General features: G+C 47.3%; 9 protein-coding genes across 9 annotated transcripts, besides 1 other annotated feature; 5 read left to right on the forward strand and 4 right to left on the reverse strand.

Annotated features, from left to right (window-relative positions):
• Positions 1–920: 920 nt before the first annotated feature.
• Positions 921–2,294, forward strand: PAC1 (Pac1p; the record flags this gene model as incomplete). The annotated part of the gene is made up of 1 exon (XM_002553195.1): positions 921–2,294. The coding sequence occupies one exon, from the start codon at positions 921–923 to the stop codon at positions 2,292–2,294; it is 1,374 nt and encodes a 457-aa protein (XP_002553241.1).
• Positions 2,295–2,365: 71 nt separating this feature from the next.
• VPH1 (H(+)-transporting V0 sector ATPase subunit a) lies at positions 2,366–4,828 on the reverse strand (the record flags this gene model as incomplete). Its single annotated transcript, XM_002553196.1, has 1 exon — positions 2,366–4,828. The coding sequence occupies one exon, from the start codon at positions 4,826–4,828 to the stop codon at positions 2,366–2,368; it is 2,463 nt and encodes an 820-aa protein (XP_002553242.1).
• Positions 4,829–5,601: 773 nt separating this feature from the next.
• On the forward strand, positions 5,602–6,849 carry ERG12 (mevalonate kinase; the record flags this gene model as incomplete). The annotated part of the gene is made up of 1 exon (XM_002553197.1): positions 5,602–6,849. The coding sequence occupies one exon, from the start codon at positions 5,602–5,604 to the stop codon at positions 6,847–6,849; it is 1,248 nt and encodes a 415-aa protein (XP_002553243.1).
• A 113-nt stretch (positions 6,850–6,962) lies between these two features.
• FSF1 (Fsf1p) lies at positions 6,963–7,946 on the reverse strand (the record flags this gene model as incomplete). Its single annotated transcript, XM_002553198.1, has 1 exon — positions 6,963–7,946. One exon carries the CDS (start codon positions 7,944–7,946, stop codon positions 6,963–6,965), a length of 984 nt encoding a protein of 327 aa, XP_002553244.1.
• A 1,686-nt stretch (positions 7,947–9,632) lies between these two features.
• Positions 9,633–10,970, forward strand: YTM1 (Ytm1p; the record flags this gene model as incomplete). The annotated part of the gene is made up of 1 exon (XM_002553199.1): positions 9,633–10,970. One exon carries the CDS (start codon positions 9,633–9,635, stop codon positions 10,968–10,970), a length of 1,338 nt encoding a protein of 445 aa, XP_002553245.1.
• A 329-nt stretch (positions 10,971–11,299) lies between these two features.
• KLTH0D12298g (uncharacterized protein) lies at positions 11,300–12,595 on the reverse strand (the record flags this gene model as incomplete). Its single annotated transcript, XM_002553200.1, has 1 exon — positions 11,300–12,595. One exon carries the CDS (start codon positions 12,593–12,595, stop codon positions 11,300–11,302), a length of 1,296 nt encoding a protein of 431 aa, XP_002553246.1.
• Positions 12,596–12,665: 70 nt separating this feature from the next.
• On the reverse strand, positions 12,666–14,432 carry TPO4 (Tpo4p; the record flags this gene model as incomplete). Its single annotated transcript, XM_002553201.1, has 1 exon — positions 12,666–14,432. One exon carries the CDS (start codon positions 14,430–14,432, stop codon positions 12,666–12,668), a length of 1,767 nt encoding a protein of 588 aa, XP_002553247.1.
• Positions 14,433–16,489: 2,057 nt separating this feature from the next.
• Positions 16,490–17,982: a mobile genetic element (DNA transposon of KLTH part of the newly discovered ROVER DNA transposon family of the Kluyveromyces:degenerate copy).
• A 1,314-nt stretch (positions 17,983–19,296) lies between these two features.
• DML1 (Dml1p) lies at positions 19,297–20,697 on the forward strand (the record flags this gene model as incomplete). Its single annotated transcript, XM_002553202.1, has 1 exon — positions 19,297–20,697. The coding sequence occupies one exon, from the start codon at positions 19,297–19,299 to the stop codon at positions 20,695–20,697; it is 1,401 nt and encodes a 466-aa protein (XP_002553248.1).
• Positions 20,698–20,803: 106 nt separating this feature from the next.
• On the forward strand, positions 20,804–22,114 carry MOD5 (tRNA dimethylallyltransferase; the record flags this gene model as incomplete). Its single annotated transcript, XM_002553203.1, has 1 exon — positions 20,804–22,114. The coding sequence occupies one exon, from the start codon at positions 20,804–20,806 to the stop codon at positions 22,112–22,114; it is 1,311 nt and encodes a 436-aa protein (XP_002553249.1).

The following is a 22,114-nucleotide window of genomic DNA, read 5'->3' on the forward strand; positions in this document are numbered from 1 at the left end:
ATTTGCGCCTGTAATGAAATCCCTATAACGAGATTGTGACTCACGAACTCCGAAATATTACGAAACCTCGACTCTTGTATTTCGAGATTAATGTAACAAGCCGGAATAGCCTCTTCAAAACCACTTTGGCGATCTTGGGAGGTAGCTTGCGGTTAAGTGGTGTTGTGTATTTTTATAAACCTTTAATTTTGACTTCCGAGATGTTTTTTATAGCGCACTTTCTGCAATAAAAACAAAACCAAACTTCGCAATGACATAACAGGAAAATCAAGGGTCCCAGAGCTGCCGGATGCTGCTAACGTGCTCCCTCTGACCACGGGGATCAGATTGAAACTAGTAAACCCTTCCTTGTCGATTACCGGATCAACTTTGCACATGACAGCAGCGGTCGTATTAAAAGCCCCATGGTGACAGGGATGTATACGACGGAAGCGCGATCGTAGGAGAGCTTTTAAGCCCTGAGCGTAATAGCGGCTGGTAAAGATCGAAAAAACGTGCACTTTGTGCTCGGCGTGGGGATCAAGGCCCGAAAAGCGTAGTGGATACGCGAAATGTGTTCCGTGCCTTGCAAGGCAGATCGCGGGGAATGAAATCTCGCTATCCAGCCTTGCTTAGCCATAGTAAATATGTGAAGACAGACTCTCTCGATGACTCGGATCAAATTCTATCGCTATGGACTTCAAGGCGAGCGATCTCGGGATTTGAAGCGGAGGTGAATTTAACCAAAAATGGCCGGACACCCCGGAACAAACAAGGGCAGCGTAATGAAGTTTTCATAGGCTCGCAAAGGCGCCAGAAGGCCTTATCGACAGGACTCTTGGTGCTTATCATGATCCACGGCTTGAACAATTCAACCAGCTTCTTTTCACAACTACAGATTAATCAAGGTAGCTTCTGCTTGGCATCAAGCCAGGTAGCAGATGAGCCTGCTACCGCCAGAGCAACGCCAGCTACTCCACCGATGCATTCTGAACTATATTCGTAGCCAGGTTCCCGGGGACGGAGCGGAGGGTGAGACCGGAGGGCAGACTGAAGAACGTCACGTGATGAACTCGCTCGCCAAGTGGCTCCGGGTGGACCCTGACGGACTGGACGGCGAGAAAGCGGCCGACGGATCGCTGCTTCCTCGCAAGTGGAGCTCCATCGTCCGACTTCAACGCCGAATTATCGAGCTGGAGAAGGAGATCCAGGAGCTTACCGACGAGAACGAAAATCTACGAGAAAATGGGCCTTCTTCCCCTGCCAACGGCGCATTAAAAAGTTGGCTTCCTCGTGAGCGCCCGAGTTTCAGCATCAGTGCAGGTGCATCTGTAACTAGCGTAAAGCTTCACCCAGAACTCCCCTTGGTTTTCATCGCGACTGACGCGGGAAAGTTACAATGTTACGACCTGATGAATTACACAATGCCCGTCGCTTCGGTACAGGCTCACATGCGCGGAATCACGGCGATAGACGCATATGTTGGGGAAGACTCCCAGTGCCTAGTCGCTACCGCCTCCAAGGACTTGCATTGCAAAGTGTTTCGGTTCGTAGATTCAGAGCTGCAGCTCATTAGGACACTCTCCGGACATGAACACATTGTTTCACACATCAAGATATGGAACAATTCGACGAATACTCTCGTTGCTTCATGTTCACGGGATCTCACTTGCAAAGTCTGGGACATAGCAAACGGATGGTGCCTGAAATCGTTTCAACCACATACAGAATGGGTACGATGCCTCGATGTTATGGGAGATTTTGTCGTGACAGGCTCAAACGATTGCACAGTGAGACTTTCTCATTGGCCAACAGGGAGATCCCTCTCTTTCGGAACGGGACACGAGTTCCCTGTTGAGAAGATTAGGATAATTCCTTTGCAACCTCCTGAGAGTGCTGAGCATAGTCACAGATTCAATACCCACGATGAAGATTACTTACCTTTGGGATTCTCACATGTTATTTCTACTTCGAGAGATGGCACACTTCGCATATGGCAGGTTCCGCTGCCAAGATTCGTGGCCCACCGAGCCCCCCAACCTAATCCAGCGCGCCCATATTTTAACCTAGTTGCAACGCTCAAGGGGCATTCATCCTGGGTAAGAGACGTTAGAGTACGAGGGAAGCACGCTTTTAGTTGTAGCGATGATCGCAGCATCAAAGTCTGGGATCTTTCAACCTGCGAGGTGGTACGCTCGATAAACAATCTTCATTCGGGTTTCATCAACTGCATTGACATCGATTGCGGTGGTTTAAATAGACAACTACTGGTATCTGGCGGTGCCGACGGCAAATTAGTAATTCTTATGAAGTAGAGATATCTAAGTACTTTTTGTCTATACCGAGCGGCAATAATTGTATATCAAGTGAATGCCAAAAACGGTTTTTATTGTTCGTTCTCAAATTCAACAGGCATGAACTTGAAAGGCTCATATGGGTAACCTTCACCCTCGAAAAATTTGGACATGGATTCGACCCAGTGCAGACGCAAAGAGTGCAACATGGCTGAAGTTCCTTCCATCAAAACAAGAATGACGCATGTCAAGACGAACCACATGCCGAATAAGATGACAGTCATGACCACGCCAACAAAGCCCCTCATGCTAAAGGCGATTTGAATGGTCATAGTCCACAAAACGGTAGATAGTTGAGCGTGCGCCAACGACAAGGCCCAGAGACGCAAATAAGAAGCCGTGTGAGACACGGTGTTCAGGCAGAACTCAATGGTGTGAATCACTTGGTGAATCATAACATCACCAAATTCTTCGCCATGGCCACCCTCCTCGTCGTCATCGTCATCTTCGACAGCCCCTGCTCCAGTGTTTGTTTCGTGGTGAACAAGCCCAGCCTCGTTGTCAGGCAGAGCAATATGTTGATGTTTGTCTTGAGTAAACTTGAAGTGCAATGGCTTGATCAGCAACAGACAAGGGATGCAGATCAAAGCCATGATAAGTAGGAACACCTGGACTTTAGCTTGATGAGGGTAGAGTTCCTCCTCAACTGTACCTGGCGACAAAAACATGTTGATCAAGGTGTTCAGCAAACCTGGCGCAGGCTTGCCAATAGCAACCCAGTCAATAGTCCACTTGTAGATGATACAGACCGTGAGGTAACCAAAGATACCTTGCATGAACAAGAGACCAGGGATGAAGTTACCAATAATGTCAATCCACTTCTGGAAGTACACGTAGTTGACCAAGGAAAACATGTAAGAGTAGGTCATATGAATGAAACCAAGCAAGACAGAGAGTTTCATCTTGTAAGAATTGCTGAAAAGCAGAGCGTTTTCAGTACCATGCCAAGCCCAGTCCAAACCGAAAACATACGTGCCCACACTTTTCGCTTCAATGGCCTCACCGAGATGCCAGTGGGATGGCCATTCCCATCCAGACTTGAACAGAGTCAAAGACTTAGAAAACATGTCGTTGTACAAGAAACCCGTGTAAATGGAGAAAAGACCCATTAACAACAAGATGTAACGTCCGGAGAAGGCCATGTCGAAAATCTCGTCACGCTTCATCTTGCCAAGAGCCTTTTCGTTGAACACAAGCAAACCAGCAACCATACTCATCAGCATACCATGTCCCATATCACCAAACATTACAGCGAACATGAAGGGGAAGGTAACAATAGTTGGCAAACCGGGATTGACTTCACGATAAGTGGCAGTACCGTAACAGTCACAGATGTTTTGGAAGGCCGCAGTAAACTTGTTGGTTCTGTGGAACGTAGGTGGAGTTCTGTTGGTCTCGAGAACTTGAACAATAGATGGGACATCCACACCTAGGGTCTCTGTTAGGTTAGCCAGCTGGACTTGCAGACTTCCAAGTTCGTCCTGAGGTACCCAGCCTTCACCAACCAACGTCTTACGGTTGGAGTCGAAGTCGAACAAGTTTAGAGTCTCGTAAACAGCCTTTTCGCGAGCAATTTCGGTGTTCCATGCGTGGAGCTCTTTCGAAACGGCAAATAACTCGGTCTCCAAAGTGGTGTTGGTAGTATCTAAGACAGTGTAAACGTCCGCTAGGCGAGAGTTGACCTCCGAGAGTTGTTTGGAGCGGTTAGATTGGTCGTCGCTAATTTCGTACAAGCTCGCGTCAAGGGACTCGGCAACTTTTTTGACCCTTTGCAAGATGATATCACCGTAAGAGAACACAATAAACGCGTCTTTGTAGATCTTCTTCTGGGCCTTGGCGTCGTACAGAGGCTCGGTGATAGGTACAGTCCTGAAGAACAAATTACCCCTCAACACACGCCACAAGATCTGTTCTAGCGTCCCGGCCTTGGCTCTGGGAATAGTACCAGTAACAAAAGACACGGAACGTGGGAAATTTTCCTCGCCTGAGTCCTGCGATGTCAGTCCCGCACTTTGCGCGAAGAACTCGTCGCCCGCCTTCAGCACGTGGCGGAACTGCTCCAAGTCCGACTTTTGGAGCTCAAGCTGCTCGCTGGCCTCGACAAGCTGTTGCATGCGCTTCTCGATAAGCGTACCGTTTTCGATATGGTCGTCAATCTTCGAGGTACGTGGAGCAAGCTTGTGAGCACTAGCTACAGGGCTCGCGGCCAGGACTTCCTCGTCTTCTTCGTCCTCAAAGTCCTCATACAATTTGATGTCGTACTTGCATAACAGCGAGTAGAAGTAACGGTACTGTCTCTGCAGCTCGTCTAAACGTCTGACCTCAGGGACAAAGGTACGCTGGAACGCCCGAACCTTCCTGTTCAGGTCCCGAAACTGCACAAGCCCGCGGTTTCCCAGGCTGTAGACTGTGTCCCTCGCAATTTCCTGGGGCACGTACAGCTGCACTAAGCTCATTTCCGCAGAGCGGAACATAGCCTCATACTTCTCTGACATCGGATCGACAATTGAGATCCGCTGATCGAGCTTTCTTGAGATGTTTTCACTTGAAGAGTGTTTAATAACCGTAATGCCCCTGCCAAAGATAGTTGTGTGATGTACCGAAAATTTAGTACGCCGTGCAGGTTACCCGAACACGTGCACGCAACGCATAACCACGTGATAGAACCAAGTCCGAGGACTCACCTTCAGACGCCACTAAAGCGGTGGCGACACACTTGGCTCTGGTCCAGGCTACTGGCTACTTGAAACTGCTCGAAAGACTGTTATTCGCCTGGGTCTTGGCCTCATTGATTCATCTCACGCATTATAATCAATGGGTCACGTGGAAGAGCCAAATGACCGGATAAGAAAGCAGGAAGACCAGATAGAGAACCAACATAGAAGAAAAAAACCTGAACCTCCTAGCAAGCTGTTTCTTGGTCTTTACGCGAGAAATTTGGCCTTGGTGGAGGCAGACAATATCAACGTACATGATGATATAGCATAATGGCATATGGCCTTAACCTCTGCCCCAAGTCATGTTCTATACGCAGCTGTGAGTGCATTTTAACTCTGGAGACCTTGGTTAAGTGTAGAAGCTCTAGGTTTGGGTCGCTGGTGCGCGGTGCCCGCAGTTAGCAGAATGTCTTCCTCGAGTCACGTGATTGTTATCTCGTTTAAGCGAACATTTCTTGGTGCTCGCTCCATAAAATGGGCTCATCGCGCGTTGAAACTTGATCAACAGACCCATTATTACGACCCATTGTGCTGTTACTGCGGCGTGAACCATGTCCCTTCCACTGCTGACTTCCGCTCCTGGCAAAGTAATTATCTTTGGTGAGCACTCGGCCGTGTTCAACGAGCCTGCGGTAGCTGCGAGCGTCTCTGCTCTAAGAACGTACCTGCTTGTCAGCGCAGCACAGGACCCTAAGGTCGTCGAGCTCGACTTTCCTGACATCAAATTTGACAAACAATGGTCTGGTGAAGCTCTGGCCACGATTGCTGCGGGCGTTCAGCCGGAGGCCGTCACGGACTCGCGCGAGCTAAACGCGGATTTGAGCAATGCCCTCGAGTCACTGCTGCAGCCGCTAAGCGGCTCGCTTCACTATCAGGCTGCGTACTGTTTCCTGTATATGTACTTTAGCTTATGCGGTACGCGTACAGGTGTCAAGTTCACGGTGAAATCGAGTCTACCTATCGGTGCGGGTCTTGGTTCGAGTGCGTCGCTCGCGGTGTGCCTCGCACTTGCACTTGGAAAATTAGGAGGTCATTTGAAGCATGGCACAGAGTCATTGACCAAGGAGGAGCTCGCTTTTGTCAACAAATGGTCTTTCATCGGAGAAAAGTGCATTCACGGAACTCCTTCAGGCATCGACAACATGGTGGCCACTTACGGTAGCGCTGTTCTATTTCAAAGGCTTCCTAGCGGCGAGACAAAGTCTGAGCAGATTCTCTCTTTCCCCCAAATACCCATGGTGCTGACCAACACTCGGATTCCGCGTTCCACTAAGGTGCTTGTTGCAGGCGTCAAAGATTTGATTGTGCGCCAGCCGGAGGTTATGAAACCAATTCTGGAATCCATGGGTGTTGTAGCTTCGAGCGGTGCCCAAATTCTCTCTCAGCTTACGGACGCTAATTATGAGAGTCTCTGCGAGTTGGTACGAGTGAACCATGGCCTTTTGGTTGCCCTCGGCGTGTCTCACCCCGGCCTAGAACTTATCAAATCAGTGGGTGATTCAATGAATATTGGCCACACTAAGCTCACTGGCGCGGGCGGTGGCGGGTGCGCCTTAACTCTCTTGAGCCGCGGTGCTAGGCCAGAAGAAGTTGAAAAGTTCAAGCGTACCCTTGAGTCCGAGCATAATTACAAAACGTACACCACGGGACTCGGGGGCCCAGGCTGTGGCTACATAGCTCCAGAGCTGGTCCAGCAGAACTTCAGTAGTATCGAACCTTTGTTCCGGAAGGACTCCACGGCCTCCGACCTGAACAAAGTGCTGCTCCCAAGTTCTGGATCTTTCCAATGGATACACTAGTGGAGCTGTATCGCAAGATAAAATGCCCAATAAATGATACACGCAGCAGGGTACCGTCACACTTGAAACAATGCTTATTCTATTACGGTGTATACGTTTATGAAAAATGATGTTTAGATCCCCCTGTTGAAGTAAACCTTGTCGACAGTCTCGCCGTCTTTGTCTTTCTTTCCCGCTAGATCCTTCTCCAACTTGTGAACATCGATGTCCTGGTACTGAGGGAAAACGGCCAACGCGAAGGGCAAAGCCGCAACGGATGTACCTAGGATCAAACCCAAATTGGCTAGCGTCTGGATTCCAAGGGATTTGCCCTTTAGAACATTTCTTTGCAATCTTACCAGGAGCAAAGGAGGAATAACCATAATAGGCGTAGCGTTGATGACTCTGCTCAGGGCAGTCTCACCGACGGCAAGGAAAGCGGCCTTCTTGGACTTACCGACTTCGTCTCCGTTCTTGTCATAGACAGAAATACCCTTGCGGATCTCATCGCCTCTCATCAGGAAAACGTTGACGATACCTGCGCTCACAACGGCGGCGAAAGGCACCAAACGGCCTAGGATCAACCTAGTGTTGGCGGATATCTTTGTCAAGCGTGGCACAATTTTATTAAGGCCCACAGCAACACCACAAGATGCGGTCACTGCCATTGTGTAGTTGGTGATGAGCTGCTGCATGGACATAGGATGCGATTTGTTGGCGTTGGCAGAGTTGATGGCCACGTTCAACGACTGGTTAGTCCACTGCCAGAAGATGGTGCCTGCAGTGCCCAAACCTGGCGTCAGCATACCGGCGGTAACCACCAAGTTAGACAAAACGCAGCACGACATGCGGAAGGGCAGCAAGACAGTCTCGCCTGTGTCAGGATGAACTGTAGAGTCGAGCTGTTTTTTGGCGTGCCAAAACTCAGGAGTTGTTTGCTTCAGCTCGCCTCTGCGGTACGAAGAAATCACATCGCGAGCTTTCTGCAAATCGTTCTCTGTCGTGAGCAGCATGGATGGGTCCGCGATTTCGGAACAGTGACGGACCCTTCCCCAATAGGTGGAGAGATCAAACCGCGAGTCGGGAAGTGGCAGAGGTCCGGGAACAGAAGAAGCCATTTTAATTCAATACTGTGATGAGATGTTGAGGCACAGAACTAAGTTCTAGGGCGGCTATGGGATCGTGTGCTGGGTTGATCAAGAGACCGACTCACTACGCTTCCGCTATTGATTTTTTCAATATTTTTCACCATCAGATGAGATTATCTAAGTTGGCCGGTACCGGCGATGTGAGAATTCGCGCCAATGTTATCTCAAGCTCCATGGTTCATGTAAAAAACCGCAAGAGAAAAGACTACTGGGGAGCTGCGGCTCTTGTTTCTGTTCGACGGCAACACACGGACAGCTTTCCAAGCTTGTGTGGCCCTCAATGACGTGTAATTTACATATGGTGCTTGACGCGAATGAAAAGCGCAGTAAATGCGTCTTAGAGCCCGTACCACGAGACAGAAGCTCCTCCAAAACTTGAGCGAGACATATGCTATCCTTTGCGCCCAGTCGACAACAGGCTGATGAAATGGTAACCGAGGCGCCTTCAGTCACGTGATAGAATATATCTCCAGGGATTTGTTTGCATGCTCAGGACCACACGAGTTGCCGCGAGGGAGATTGGAAGGCTTCGGTCTTACTGCCACCTTACCTTAGCAGGAGCCATTTTGTGGTCAGAAGCAGCGATTTCCTGCGCCTCCTGTTTTAAACTTGCCTCGAAAATGACAAGCTTCACACCTTGCGAAATATCTCTCTATAGGCTCGCAGTTTTTGGCGAGACCTCTAAACGTCTTGTTCGCTAAATACTAGCTTTGAACTGTAGCGGCGGACCCGCGCTTGGATGCAAACAGCCCCAGACGCCGCGTTGCATGCCTCAACTGTTATGTTTATCACTTTGTACATAAAAGTCGTCATGTAAATCATGTGATAAGCGAACTCTCGCGCACCCCGCCGGCGTCGTTGCGCCAGCATTTCCTGGCATCCGCCATACTCTCCAACCCACCAGTGTATACATAATAATGCGTCAAACCCAAAACTGACACCCACGGCGTTTTCGCCTCCAGCCTTGCAACTCTTACTACCTCGCCCAAAGTGCCTCAAAAAACGCCATGTGATAAAACCTGCACGGCCAAACTTGCGTAGCCTTGCGGGCGCGGCAAAATGCCCTAAGTCCCCGCTCCACAGCCCGCCTCATTGTTTGTAGTTATCCCCAGTGGCTGCCCTAATCAATTCTTTACTCTTACCCTCCTTAGGCTGTTTCTCGCTGGATGCCCAAAATCAACTTTTATAACCATTTTCTCTCTTCTTCCTACTACTCCTGATATTTGTTTTAGCTCAGTGATACGAAATAAAAAGCCTTCTATTCACTGTGCCATCTTTGTATCCGTAGATGATCAGAGGGGAAAAGAACGGCTAGACCAAGGTTCCTGCGCGAGCGTCCTCATACTGTCTGAATCGATTAGCAAGTCTGGGTTCAGTCGGTAACTGCGCGAGCGCTACATTCACTAGCAAGTAGAAATTCAATTGTAGAACTTAGTAGAATTAAGTATATCGAGCACGGCCTGTAGCACGCGTGCCCGGCAGGCGCGCTAGACGCTGCGTTGTGGCCAACTAGTTAGCCTATGAAATCTATCACGAGCATGCTTTTTTTCGCGGTGCTCTAGGTAGGCCTGAAAAATTTTGAGAGCTCATCTCGAGCTCATCGCAGGCTCATCGCAAGTACCAAAACGCGGAACAGTGCATCAAGAGACTACCGAAATGGCTGAGGAAGCGCAGGTCAAGATCAGATTCTTCACGCGAGAACAAGATGAGTCTCTCAGAGCAGACGACTCAACGCTATTCGCGCCCGTGTCGTTGAAGAGATACGGGCTCTCAGAGATCGTCAACCACCTTCTGGGGCTCGAGAGTGCGGTTCCATTCGACTTCCTGATCGACGGGGAGCTGCTGCGCAGCTCTCTCGCCGAATACCTGACCAAAAAGGGTCTATCTTCCGAGACATGTCTCAACGTTGAGTACACACGCGCTGTGCTCCCACCGTCCTACCTGAAAAGTTTCGACAACGATGACTGGGTCAGCGCCCTAGACGTTGGCGACAGCCGGATTGTTAGCGGCTCCTACGATGGTATTGTGCGCACCTGGGACCTGTCTGGCAAAGTGGAGAAGCAGTACGCTGGCCACGCGGGCGCCGTGCGCGCCGTCAAGTACATATCCGGCACCAGGCTTGTGTCCGGCGCAAACGACCGTACGCTGCGTCTGTGGAAGACCAAGAACGATGCCCTGAAGAACAACCTGGAGGCCGAAGAAGACGACGTGGAGGACGGTAAGACCTTGGCTATTCTCGAGGCCCACAAAGCTCCAGTGGTAACATTGGACGTGAGCGCTGACAGAATCCTCTCAGGATCTTACGATAACTCTATCGGTTTCTGGTCCACCAACCACAAGGAAATGACCGCAGTGGACCCTATGGATGCACTTGGATCTAACGTTTCATCTGCTGCTAAGAAAAGAAGAAAGCTAGCCCTCAAAGATGGCTCTGTGAGAAGACGTTCTCCACTCGCGCTTTTAGAGTCTCACACAGCTCCTGTCGAAGGCGTCATATTCGATTTTGCTGATAAAACTGTTGGCTACTCCGTGTCTCAAGATCACACCATCAAGACCTGGGATCTTGTTACTGCTCGCTGTGTCGATACTAAGTCTACTTCTTATTCTCTTCTGTCCATGGTTCAGCTGCCTCAACTCAACTTACTCGCTTGCGGATCTAGCGCCAGGCATATCACCCTGCATGACCCTCGTGTTGATTCATCCACTAAAATTACGCAACAGCAGTTGAATGGCCACAAGAACTTCGTGGTTGCACTTGATACTTGCCCAGAAAATGAGTATATGCTCTGTTCGGCGTCTCATGATGGTACAGTCAAGGTCTGGGACGTAAGATCTAATGTTCCAATGTACACAATTACCAGAGAAGCCGATGTCACAAAGGGCGTGAACGACAAGGTTTTCGATGTTAAATGGGCGAAGGGCGTAGGCATCATCAGTGGTGGCCAGGACAAGAAAATCCAAATTAATAAAGGTGACGACATCTTCAAGAAATAGACCCAATGTAAATTAAATACCGCAAGCCAGGCTGAAGACCCTGTAAAGCGCTTTACACCATTGAGCAAAAGCTCTCTGCATACCAACAAAAGACTCAAAATTGTGAACTCTAATCCACGTATATAAATGGAGCGGAATCTATCAATTATACATTTTTGCTCACTTTAAAATGTCAACCCGATTTTATTGATCACTTCTCTTTATAAATTTGAAATGCGCCCTTCAACATGAGAGATCCGCATAGGTTTTTGGCCTTACGCTGAAGCTTCAGAGCTGCACTGCGATACTCAAGGTATTGGTGCTCGGTCAGATCATTTTCAAACCACATTTTACTTCCTTTCCTTGTATGTCGAATGGAATTTCACCAACCCATAAAAGCCTTGGTATAGAGATTTTTCGTCAGTAAGATATCCATTGAGATCTTTAGGATCGCACTTGTGGTACAGGTCTTTCCACTTTCGTTCTTTACGCAATTTTGTTAGCTCTTTGTCATTTAATTGCACCTTTGGCTGAGTCCCATACTTCAGAGGCCCAACATTTATCCACTGCAATTCAGAACAAGATGACTTTAAGTTTTCAATTGCATCAAAGTAACTGAAAAGATTCTCTGCAGTATCAATAAAGTAAGCGGAAGCAACAATAATTTGGTCATACTCTTCGCAGGGTTTAAATTCGCAGAAGTCCCCCAGATGAACATGGAGATTTGACGGCCTTTTGACCTTAGAGAGATCAATTCTGTAATCCCGGACTTGGTTACCGGTGTCTAATTGCCCCGAGAAATGTTGTGCGAAAGGTTTAATGGATACCTGTTGGTCGTAGCCAAGTGCAAATTCGTTGCACAGGTACATCAAGGTGGAGAGCTCAACGGAGTGGACATCAAATTCTGGAAACGCTAGAGCAACTTCGTGGGCTATACCACCTGCTCCAGATCCAGGAACAACAACTAGGGTTCTCCCTTGGAAACGGCTACTCTTCAATCGGGCAGTTATGAAGTCAACCAACGGCTTCCGTTCTTGCCCGTAACTGGGGTGCCAATCTCTGCACACATGTGATATGGCTTCGTTGACCCGAGATTGATTAGACTTCGGACTCAGCGTTTTCGTATGAGTAACACGCCTCTTCAGTGTCCCATTCTCCTGGTAGTCGTACCCTAGACCATTGCAGGCAGACAGAAGCTCACGGCCATCAACGTTGTCGATTGGATTCCTATTCAGTAATTGGGTAAGAGTGAACTCAATTATCGAATTTATGGTTTTTTGGTTGGCATTCACAGCCTCGTTTATTCCTTCTAGCTTCTCAAAGTAGTTGAGCTTCCTAAGCTGTTCTAAGTGAATGGAGTTTAATGAGCTTGCTCTGTGAAACAGGACCGCGTTTTGCCTGAATGCTCGAACTCCATACTCTTGTAGCTGCAAAAGCGCGTCGTAAACCTCTACCAGACCCACCGATTTTTCAAAGTATTTTGATTGGCTTAGATGGAAGTTCGATGAGATTGGAATGTGCCGGTTCAGCTTCGAAAAAGACTTCTGGAGTTTGTTGGCTAGGAACTGCTTGAATGTTTTGTTGTTCTTCAGCAGCATGAGCACCACTGACAATGCCAAAATGAAGGACGACAGACTCAAAGTCATCTTTGATTTCTGTGATCCAAAGAAGTCTAAGTATCGAAGCTAAAAAAATTGAATATATGTTACAGTTTAATTATAAAAATGATCCTTTGAGAACAGGTTGTGAAATATTGGACTCTCCCGAGCTTAAAGCATGACTACGAACAGAAGACGATTCCCCATTGGCTTGTAGAACTCCAGCTTCTTCTTTTTTTGCGTTAGATACGTTAGGGCCCGTGATCCCTCCATTTTCGAAATTGGGGTCATCATCATGACTGAAACGTTTTTGGGAGGTGGACTGGCAGGACTCTTCGTCACCTTTCTCACCTTCAAGTGCGTTAAAACCAAATGTAGACTTCTGGCGCATGCCTTCACCGTACCTTTCAAATATCCACGGCAACGGGATCATTGCGACGCAGATAAATCCAAATAGTGAGCTCGCCCACCCGATTGTCATTTTCTCATACATCTGAATCGTAAACAGCGGAAACACGCAGCTGGTTACGTATCTCAACAGGTTGTTTGCCGCCAGGGCAGATGCCACGTAAAGTGGTGGGTAACAAGTGGAGAAGTACATGATGACGCTGAAGAAAATTAGGATCAAACCGAAGCCGAATGGAACGCCGGCCGCCATAGGTGCCATCCAATGTACACTTGATTTTGACGTCCAACCAAGCCAGAACAAACTAATAGGAAGCGCGATAGAGCCTATCTTGCAGATATCCAAGAGTTTCTCGGGCTTCAAGGGTACTATTTCACCTGTAACTGGATCCCTCTTTCCCCGGTATGGTTTTGTTCTTTTACCGTCGGCTGACTTCAACGCAGGGGTTCCTGCAGGAGGCGCGGGGAAGAAGAAGCGGCGATCATACAAAATGTAAAACACGGACCCAATCCAAAGACCAATACCGATGCCAATGAACGCCAGCCCGGAAATGCCGCCGTCCATGTGGTAAACGCCGCGGAAAATAACTGGATATGCCTCAAAAAAGGCGAACAATACGGCAAAGATGAACGCAACGTAAATTGAAAACATCAGAACTGTTGGCTCCACCAAAAGCATCTTTATAGGTCTAAAGACTGTGATAGTGAGGGTGAGCTTCAGGAAGTTCTTCTTGTCTTTTGCGCTGGGTTTAATAAGGTTCACACTACGCTTCTTAGCTCGTTTTATCAAAATTACGGTCTTGTGGGTCTCTGGCATCAGCAGCACAAACGGCATAATGAGGCCGCCGGCAAACAACTGTATATAGGTTGCCCATCTCCAGCCCTGTTTCTCTGTTGCAAATCCAGCAATGACCGGACTAATAACCGGCCCCAAAAATGGCGCCAGGCAAAATAAGGACATAGCCACTGAAACTTCATCCATATCAAAAATATCGACAATGGTTCCAGAGGCGACAGAAAGAGCAGGGGATGCGAATACCCCAGCAAAGAAGCGGACCGGTAGAACAACGCGCATTTTGCCGCCAGAAAGCGCGACACCCATCGTGAAAAGCATCGACAATGGCAAAGACGCCACGTAGATGGGCTTCCGGCCAAATATTTCCGACAGCGGTGCGCCGACCACGGTCGAAAGCCCTAACAGGTAAAAAGTGAGGCCCGCCAACGCCAGCGTTTGGCTGTAGCCGTACTCCAGCACCATACGTGGAACACCGTTCACGTACAGCGAAGAGCCCATCGTGACCACAAGGCAGAGCAGCGCCGCGGTCATTGTGGCAAACCATTTTTTCCAGGTGGGCCAGTTATGGGGGTTATCAGGGTCCATCGGGCCATCCCATTCGAGGCTTCTAGGATCGATTGGGTCGCTGGAGCTAATATGTGAGTGATTCGACATGGAGCCCGAACAGTCCGCGCTCTTATCCATCGTCCTTTGCAGATCTGTCTGCGTGGTCTTCAAACGAGTTTTGACAGGAAGGGGAGTGATACTGTCAAGAAAAGCTTTAAACCTGAACTTTCCAATTTGCGCGCTATTTCCGACTTCAAGCTGTCCTAGGAAGAGAGATTAACTTGGGTGAAGCTCAAAAAATGTGTGCTAGCACTATGAGCCGTTCCTCAACTTTTTTAAGCTGGCCGAAAATTGCAGCTCTATGGGGCAGCTATTTGGTCGCCCACGCTAAATCCCCGAATGCGCCTTCGAAGACTCTGCATGTTTTACCTAATTCTCAAGCCCACGGCTCGGATCACAGTTCTAGAATTGGCTCTGCAACTTCCGTGTCCTCATCCGGTAACCGCGTTTTGCACAGCACTGAAGGCGATGCAGCGGTATGCATCAAGATATCTGCCCTCGGCTCTCTAAGTTCGCGGGGATGCATCCCGCTTTGCAGGGCCGAGGAACTTCGAATTTTTTTCTATGCATCCTGTCACTCAATCACGCGCGAGCGGTTTGAACCATAACGGTTGGTAATTCCGAAGTCACGGCACTACACCGTGTAACAGTAAAAAATTTGTTCAGCCTCGTTAATTAGGGAAACACGGTTGAGAATCTACAGTGGGCAAGTGAAGCGGGCCTTCTGCGCAAACTTTAATGACGATTAAGGCCCGCGCGCCGCTAGGCGTAAAAGTCTGGGCAGCTGGTGCGCCTGGAGATTGGCGCGTCGTGACGTAGCACTTTTTTGTAGACGAGACAAGGCGCTTTCTTGTATGATTTTCACTATTCTAATACCGTCACTGTGGCTGAGCCGTTGGCGATAATCAGGACAACCAAGGGTGTCGCCGGACCATGCTTGGAAACGCTGACGTGGCACGGCGTGGAGAATTAAAGTGCGCAAGATACGATTCCGCGCCTCCGGCTGTAAACCCAGTAAACGAGACGCGTCTCCGAGGGCTCTGTCCTTTGGTGAAAAGGTGCCTGGATCAAGGGAGTACCACCGAGAGGCTTTTTCGTAGCGCACCCTTTCTCGTCCTTGCAGAAACCGGACAACGCGGTCCCTTAGATCTCAGTCGCTGATGCAGAAGCTGCCGCTCTCCTGCATTTGGTGCGCTCTGGCGCCACTGTCAAGGCTCGTATTGAAAACACGGATTTTAACATGGTTCCTGTGTTAAAAATCCTGCTGGCACGCCTGCTGTTAATGTAATACCGTAGCCGAGGCGCTGCGGATGGACACCGCTCGTTGCGAATCAGACTTCAGCAAACGAGCGCCCTCTGTTTGCTCACCGAGTGAATACGTAAAAATGAGAACCAGAACTCATGCCTCTTGTTGCTCAATATCCAAGCTGTCTTTAGGCGAGGAAGTCACTTAGAACTTCTATTTGTGCGCCCTCTTATACCCGTGGGTTTGGTGAAAGACCCAAAAAATAGCCGCTGAAATTTGTCAGCTCTAAATCACGTGAATGTCAAATTCATAATACGAATGCAATACGTTTGTAGTGACTTAAAGTGGAATTTTAATTTTGTTGCGGGGAACGAATCCAGTAATGAGTTACGGGGAATGGTTCGCTGACGCAAGCAATTGAAGTGATTGTCTACGAACGCGGTGTCAAAGTGGACTATAATGAGCCCGGGTCCGCTGCGACCTTTCCCAAGATCCTAAGAAGCCAGAAAGGTGTATGTTGCGATAGTTTGCTTTATATACGCTTTTATGGCATTGCGTCGGTCGCTATTGCTGGATAATCTCGAAAGAAGCCAAATAAGGCCTTCAGACCAAGGTTCCTACCGGCCATCAGTATTTAAAAAGCTCGAATTGACGCAGTTTATACTCCAAGTCGCGCTCTTTTCAACATTGTTGTCATCTTCGATTCTGCCTTCCAAGGAAATGCCATCAACCTTATTCCTATTTGAACTTAATTTGGAGCACTTCATCCGGTTTCGAATTATCATGGTGTGCCTCAAACAATCGTTGGCTAGCAAGGGCCTCTATTCTAGTGCCTGCCGACTTGTATAAGGACATCTCTATAGACCGGACGTGGATAGCCTGGTGAAGTGAACAAAAGTGGTAACGAGTAAAGTGCTGAATTTTTTTGGTTTCGCAACCGGTACTCCAAGGAATCGAATTAGGTCTTTATGGTTTCGCCAAGATAGATCTGTCACTCGTCTCTGACCCCGAGACTGCTCATAGCAAGCTGTTGAGAGTGCAGCTTCTCTATATTGCTAAGCAATTCATATTTGATACCTTTCCTGCGACTATCCTTCAGAGCAGGTGTGCTATCAAAGAGAGAGCGTTGCTTCTTTGGATAGTTGGCTGATTGAAGGACCTGGTTCCTAGGCTATTTCTCCGAACGGGTAATCAAAACTCATGTCTTTGCGCTGAGTTGAAGGATATGAGAAGCCTAGTAATCTGGTTCTTTTTGAACAATTGCGAAATATTTGTTGAGTTTTGGACGTCCGCTAAAAACGGCAGACAAGGCCTCTTCCTTAATTCCGTTCATAAGAGAAAAGTGTGACTATTTTAGCCTATATTTTTGCACATGTCGGCTGCCGACTGAAGTTTTCTTTAGATATTCACAGATTTAAAATATTGATCAATTATATGGTAGCATTCAATACCGCATGGAAGTGAGCTCAAAGAGTCGTTCTGAAGATTCATTGTTAATCCTTCGAAGATGTGAGTGAACCACATATAAGAGGATAGCGTCCCCTTCTTCTTCACCATTGCAAATCGTTGAGCGGTCTCCCTGAGTGAGTTGGAAAATCTAGTTGAATCGGCTTTGAGAAAGGAATTTCTTCACAACTTTCGACACTACCGGGGACTTCTCTAGCTGTTGGTGATGCGAGAAAAGCCTGGTGTTACACTGCTTTGATATGATGAAAGAAACCAATTTCATTTCAGCTTTAAGGTTGATGTTGCTTTTTAAGTAGTAAATTAGCATGTCAATTCTAATCAAAAGCTGAGCGTGATGGTTTTCGGAGGGTTTAAAGTATCTAAAAAGACACTATTTAACGCATGGTTCATGCATCTAAAGTTCACCATACCATCTTCAGAAGTAGCCTTAAGCCCATTTTGAACCTCCTTATCCAAGTTAGTAAGTATGAGAATATTGTTCGGTCCATTAGTCAAAGCAATAAAACATATCTTGTGCCGAATGGAGTATTTTGAAACAGTCACCAAAAGTACTGCCACAAGTCTTTCAGAAGTTTTCTGCATATCACCAATTTCAACAAAGTCCAAGATGAGTGAGTGGGCTTGGACCCATGTCGCACAAAATTACCTTCTTTGTTAAGTTCGTTTTTAATTATGGTTAGGGCAGAATGAAACCATCACAGTTGCACAGCTTTTCTGGCTCGACGGCAGAAAAATGTCCAAAAGCACGTTAAAATTGAGTGATTTCTGCGAAACATGCGTTGGCTGCAGATTGAACTCGCCTTACAACCGCACCGAAGACACTTTCTTCCCGGGACGAAATCATAGCTTTTCCAGAGATTTTTTGCATATATTAAACAGCGAATTCAGTGCAGGAACTCGACAAAAGTGAAAGGGATTAGGCCGGCCACAAGCATTTTCCACAAGAAAAAGTTAGCGCTATTTGTCGATGAGAATCCAAAATATTGCTTTGTCAGAGGAAGAGGTCTTGATAGGTTTAGAGCGAATAGCAATAAAACCTTCGATGTTGCACGCTTGCCCTCCAGTTTGTTTCGGAAGATTTTGCAATCGCTCTTGTTTTAAACTTGAGATGCCTTATGATGTTTCGTGGAGTAGCACTCGCATCCATATTTTGTCGCTTTCGCTGGCATTAAGTCGGCCAAGGTTGGAAGGTTGATGTCTTGTCGAGTTAATTGATTGTGAAGTCCTCAAGACCAAAGCTGATATTGGTTTAAAAGGATTCTCCATTCCTTAAGCATCCGATTCCTCTCCTGGACTTATAAAAGTTTTCAATATCAGTTTTTGCTTGTCCGTCCGCATCGCTCAAGCTGCTATAGTTTTGACACTGGCAAGATAGACTTTTGAGGGCGCTGCCTATTCTTTTTAGCTGTCTTAGAGTATACCAAATCTTGCGAAGGGAATGAAATAATGTGGCTGATAGTCATGGGGCTGCCTTGTTGGACAACGAGATCTGATATTTCCTGGCTAATTGCTGGATTGGAATAACACCGTTCAAAAGTGAAGCCTAAACTTTGGCTAATAGTTGGAGCAGAGCCACCAATTGCACTTAAGCTCAGCATCTGTCGCTTTTGTGCCGAGCAAGTGCGAGCACACTTACGGGCTGTATTCTTCGGAATTTCTTCACTACTGGTTTTATGCAAGGCGTCATAGCTTGCAGCGCCACTGTCACTCAACGTGTCTGTATTTTCGTTGTTAATTGGAAGCTCGTAATTATTAACATATCATCCTTCTCATTTGTGGATCAACTTTGCCGCCCCTTTTCAGCTAATTTCTGCAGTTCCTAAAAAGACACAATTACTGTTGAAAAGGGTGTTGGCAGAGCCCAGGCCCGTTGGGGAATTAGTCTTTCCTAACCGCGGTTGATTAAAGGAGTCACCGTCCAGATCTATGATTTGTCTTGCGCTCGCGGCGAAGATCAAGCATGGCCCTGATCAGCTTTCGGGAAGCAGAGCTGTTAAGCTGCCAAGAAAATCGCCATAGGGTGTGATGGCGCTAGTGAGCATTGAACTATTCGGACAAGGTCATCGTTATTTTGACTCACAAATCTGAGATTATACTTGAGTATGAACCCATCAATCATTAAAAACGGAAGGACTCGAGAGGTGGATTCGTGATTCGTCTCCAGTGCCGTTTTTTACAGATCGTGCGAACAAGGCTAACCAGCTCATCGCTACAGGACAGAAGCCTTGAATGCACGAGATTATCAGCATAAGTGCGTCGCATCGCACCAATCATGTGCTTACTCAATTTTATAACTGCCAGGAGGAACAACTTCGGGATCTTGATTTTGAAAATGAGCCTGGCGTGTTTTTGAATCCCGTCGTGGATCGCATCTCCAAAACAGTGTCCTATAAGCCTCGGGCGCTGTTATGGGATGCAAAGACCGGAAATGGGGCACTGGGAGCTCATCAATACTCGAGCACCAAAGACTTCTTCTACGGTTCCGAAAATCAAAGGCCTAAAGAGCTTTTGTCGCAGACCAGCGTCAAGGTTATTCAGACCCACGAGCCGACCCCAAAATCTGAGTACCAAACCGCACTCGACACGAATAATCCGGCTCCACCACTAAGTGATCAGAATTCCAAATACTGGTCTGATTACAGCAAGCTGATCTTTGGCGCCCCTAACCTCAACACCTTGGATCGCTGGTACCACGACCCGAATAACCCTTCGGCTCCAGACTTCGAAAACCTCCACCAGACTTACTTTGATAGCTACGAGGTTGGTTTTCAGGAGTTTGCGACAAACTACTGCTCGGAATTTTTTGACGAGAAGCTGCGCACGCAGCTCGAAATGTGCGATGAGCTGCAAGGTATTAATTTGCTTTCCGAGATAGATAACGGATGGGGTGGTTTCTCTTCTAGTATGCTATCAAATATTCGCGACGAACTCCCAAAAACTGACGTTATGACTTGGGGGTTTAATCAAGACGACGCACTTTCTCTGGGTCAGCCGATTCATTCAACGAAAACGAAATTTCAGAAGCTTTGCAGCAAAATACGATCAACCCTGAGTCTAGTACAAGAATCAAACCTTTTCTTCCCAATATACTCAGATCCCCAGCTTCCACTTTGGACGTTTGCAGGACGCACTTGTATGCTATTCGACGCTGTCAACGCATGCGGCAGCAACCGCGAATCTGAACACCGTTATACCTTTAACCAGATGATTGGGAAAATTACCTCTGGCGAGCCGCAAAGGAACATTGTGTCGACTCTTGACATACAAGGCTTGGATCTTTCATTTTACTCCCGCATTCCAACTTATAAGGGAAGTAGTCAAAAAACGTACTCGCACCTTTCAATTTTAAGGGGCAAAGAAAATCAAGTCGCAGATAGTTTTTCCATCAATACATATCCATGGAGGCCCTCTGATACGATTCCCGAACAGTTTAGGAGCATTACAAATTATAAAACGAACCTCGCCGTCACTGAAAGACCCCGTGACGTCTTCAGGCATTGGGAAGCCATGGTTTCGCGCTACTTTAGATACGACACCGATAGAGAAGAGCTGAAGGAAGAACTAGGAAGGCTTGCAGAAACATATGAAGAAGGCTGGTACGATGACTTCGACTCTGGGGATGATGTCTGATACTATATATCTATACTCTTGTACGGGTTTTTGTATTATAATTCACTGACGTTTTTAGTCTCAGGCGATGAGCTCGAAAAGACCTGTCATGTGAAGAAACCGGTGAATGCTTCGGTGGATAAGTCAAAAACTCGCCATGTCAGCCGTCCCAAGGCCTAAAGTGATTGTGATTGCCGGAACGACAGGAGTAGGCAAGTCTCAGCTTTCAATTCAGCTCGCCTCCCGCGTCTCCGGCGAAGTTATAAATTCAGATTCCATGCAGGTGTATAAAGATATTCCTATCATCACCAATAAGCATCCAATTGAAGAAAGAGAGAATGTAGCGCACCATGTCATGAATCATGTTAGTTGGGATGAAGAATATTTTCTCCATCGTTTCGAAAAAGAGTGCCTCAACGCTATCAAAGACATTCATTCTCGGGGGAAGATCCCTATAATAGTTGGCGGGACGCACTACTACCTTCAAATATTACTCGAAAAGCGTATCGAGAAGAAAACTAGAGCTTTACTTCCCGAAGAACAAGCTATATTAGACAGCAACGAGCCTCACCAACTATACTCGATGCTAAAAGAAGTCGACCCAGATATTGCATCGAAGTATCATCCTAACGATATTAGAAGAGTGAGAAGAATGCTTGAAATATACTTTACTACAGGTCAAAAGCCTAGCCAAGCTTTTTCGGAACAAAAGCAATCGCTTGTTTTCGATACACTTTTCTTGTGGGTATATAGTTCACCTGAAGTGCTTGAAGGAAGGCTTGACAAAAGAGTTGATGCTATGATGGAGAGTGGCGCACTCAATGAAATACGACAGCTCCACGAGTACTACAATTCCTGTAATTACAGCGTTGACAAATGCGAAAATGGTGTATGGCAGGTTATTGGGTTCAAGGAATTTTTACCTTGGCTCGAAAACGCAGATGGCTCTTCTTTTTGCGATTCAGTAGACCGCATGAAAGTGAGGACCCGGCAGTATGCAAAAAAGCAAGTCAAGTGGATCAAAAAGATGTTACTACCAGATGTAAAGAGCCACTTATATGCGTTAGATGCAACTGACCTCAACCATTGGGATGAAAATGTATCTCAACGAGCATTTTCAATTGCAGATAGTTTCATTTCAAATCGAATCATTGAAGAACCCTTTGTTCCCCCCAGCCTCGAAGACGTTGTGAAGAACAATGACACAGAATCAAACAGCCCCAAAACAGCTGGGGATTGGAGTCGCCAGCAATGCGATATCTGCCGAGACAAGGACGACAATCCCTTAGTTGCCATTGGAGAGAAGAGCTGGAATATCCATCTTAAAAGCAGACGACATAGGTCAAATTTGTCCCGCATAAAAAAGCGTGAGAACCTAGAACTCTGGAAAAAGAAGAAAGCAAAGGAGATTTGCGCCGACGAAAAAGAAGCAGTTTAG

The sequence above is a fragment of the Lachancea thermotolerans genome (assembly GCF_000142805.1).
Source record: "Lachancea thermotolerans CBS 6340 chromosome D complete sequence".
NCBI lineage: Eukaryota > Fungi > Ascomycota > Saccharomycetes > Saccharomycetales > Saccharomycetaceae > Lachancea > Lachancea thermotolerans.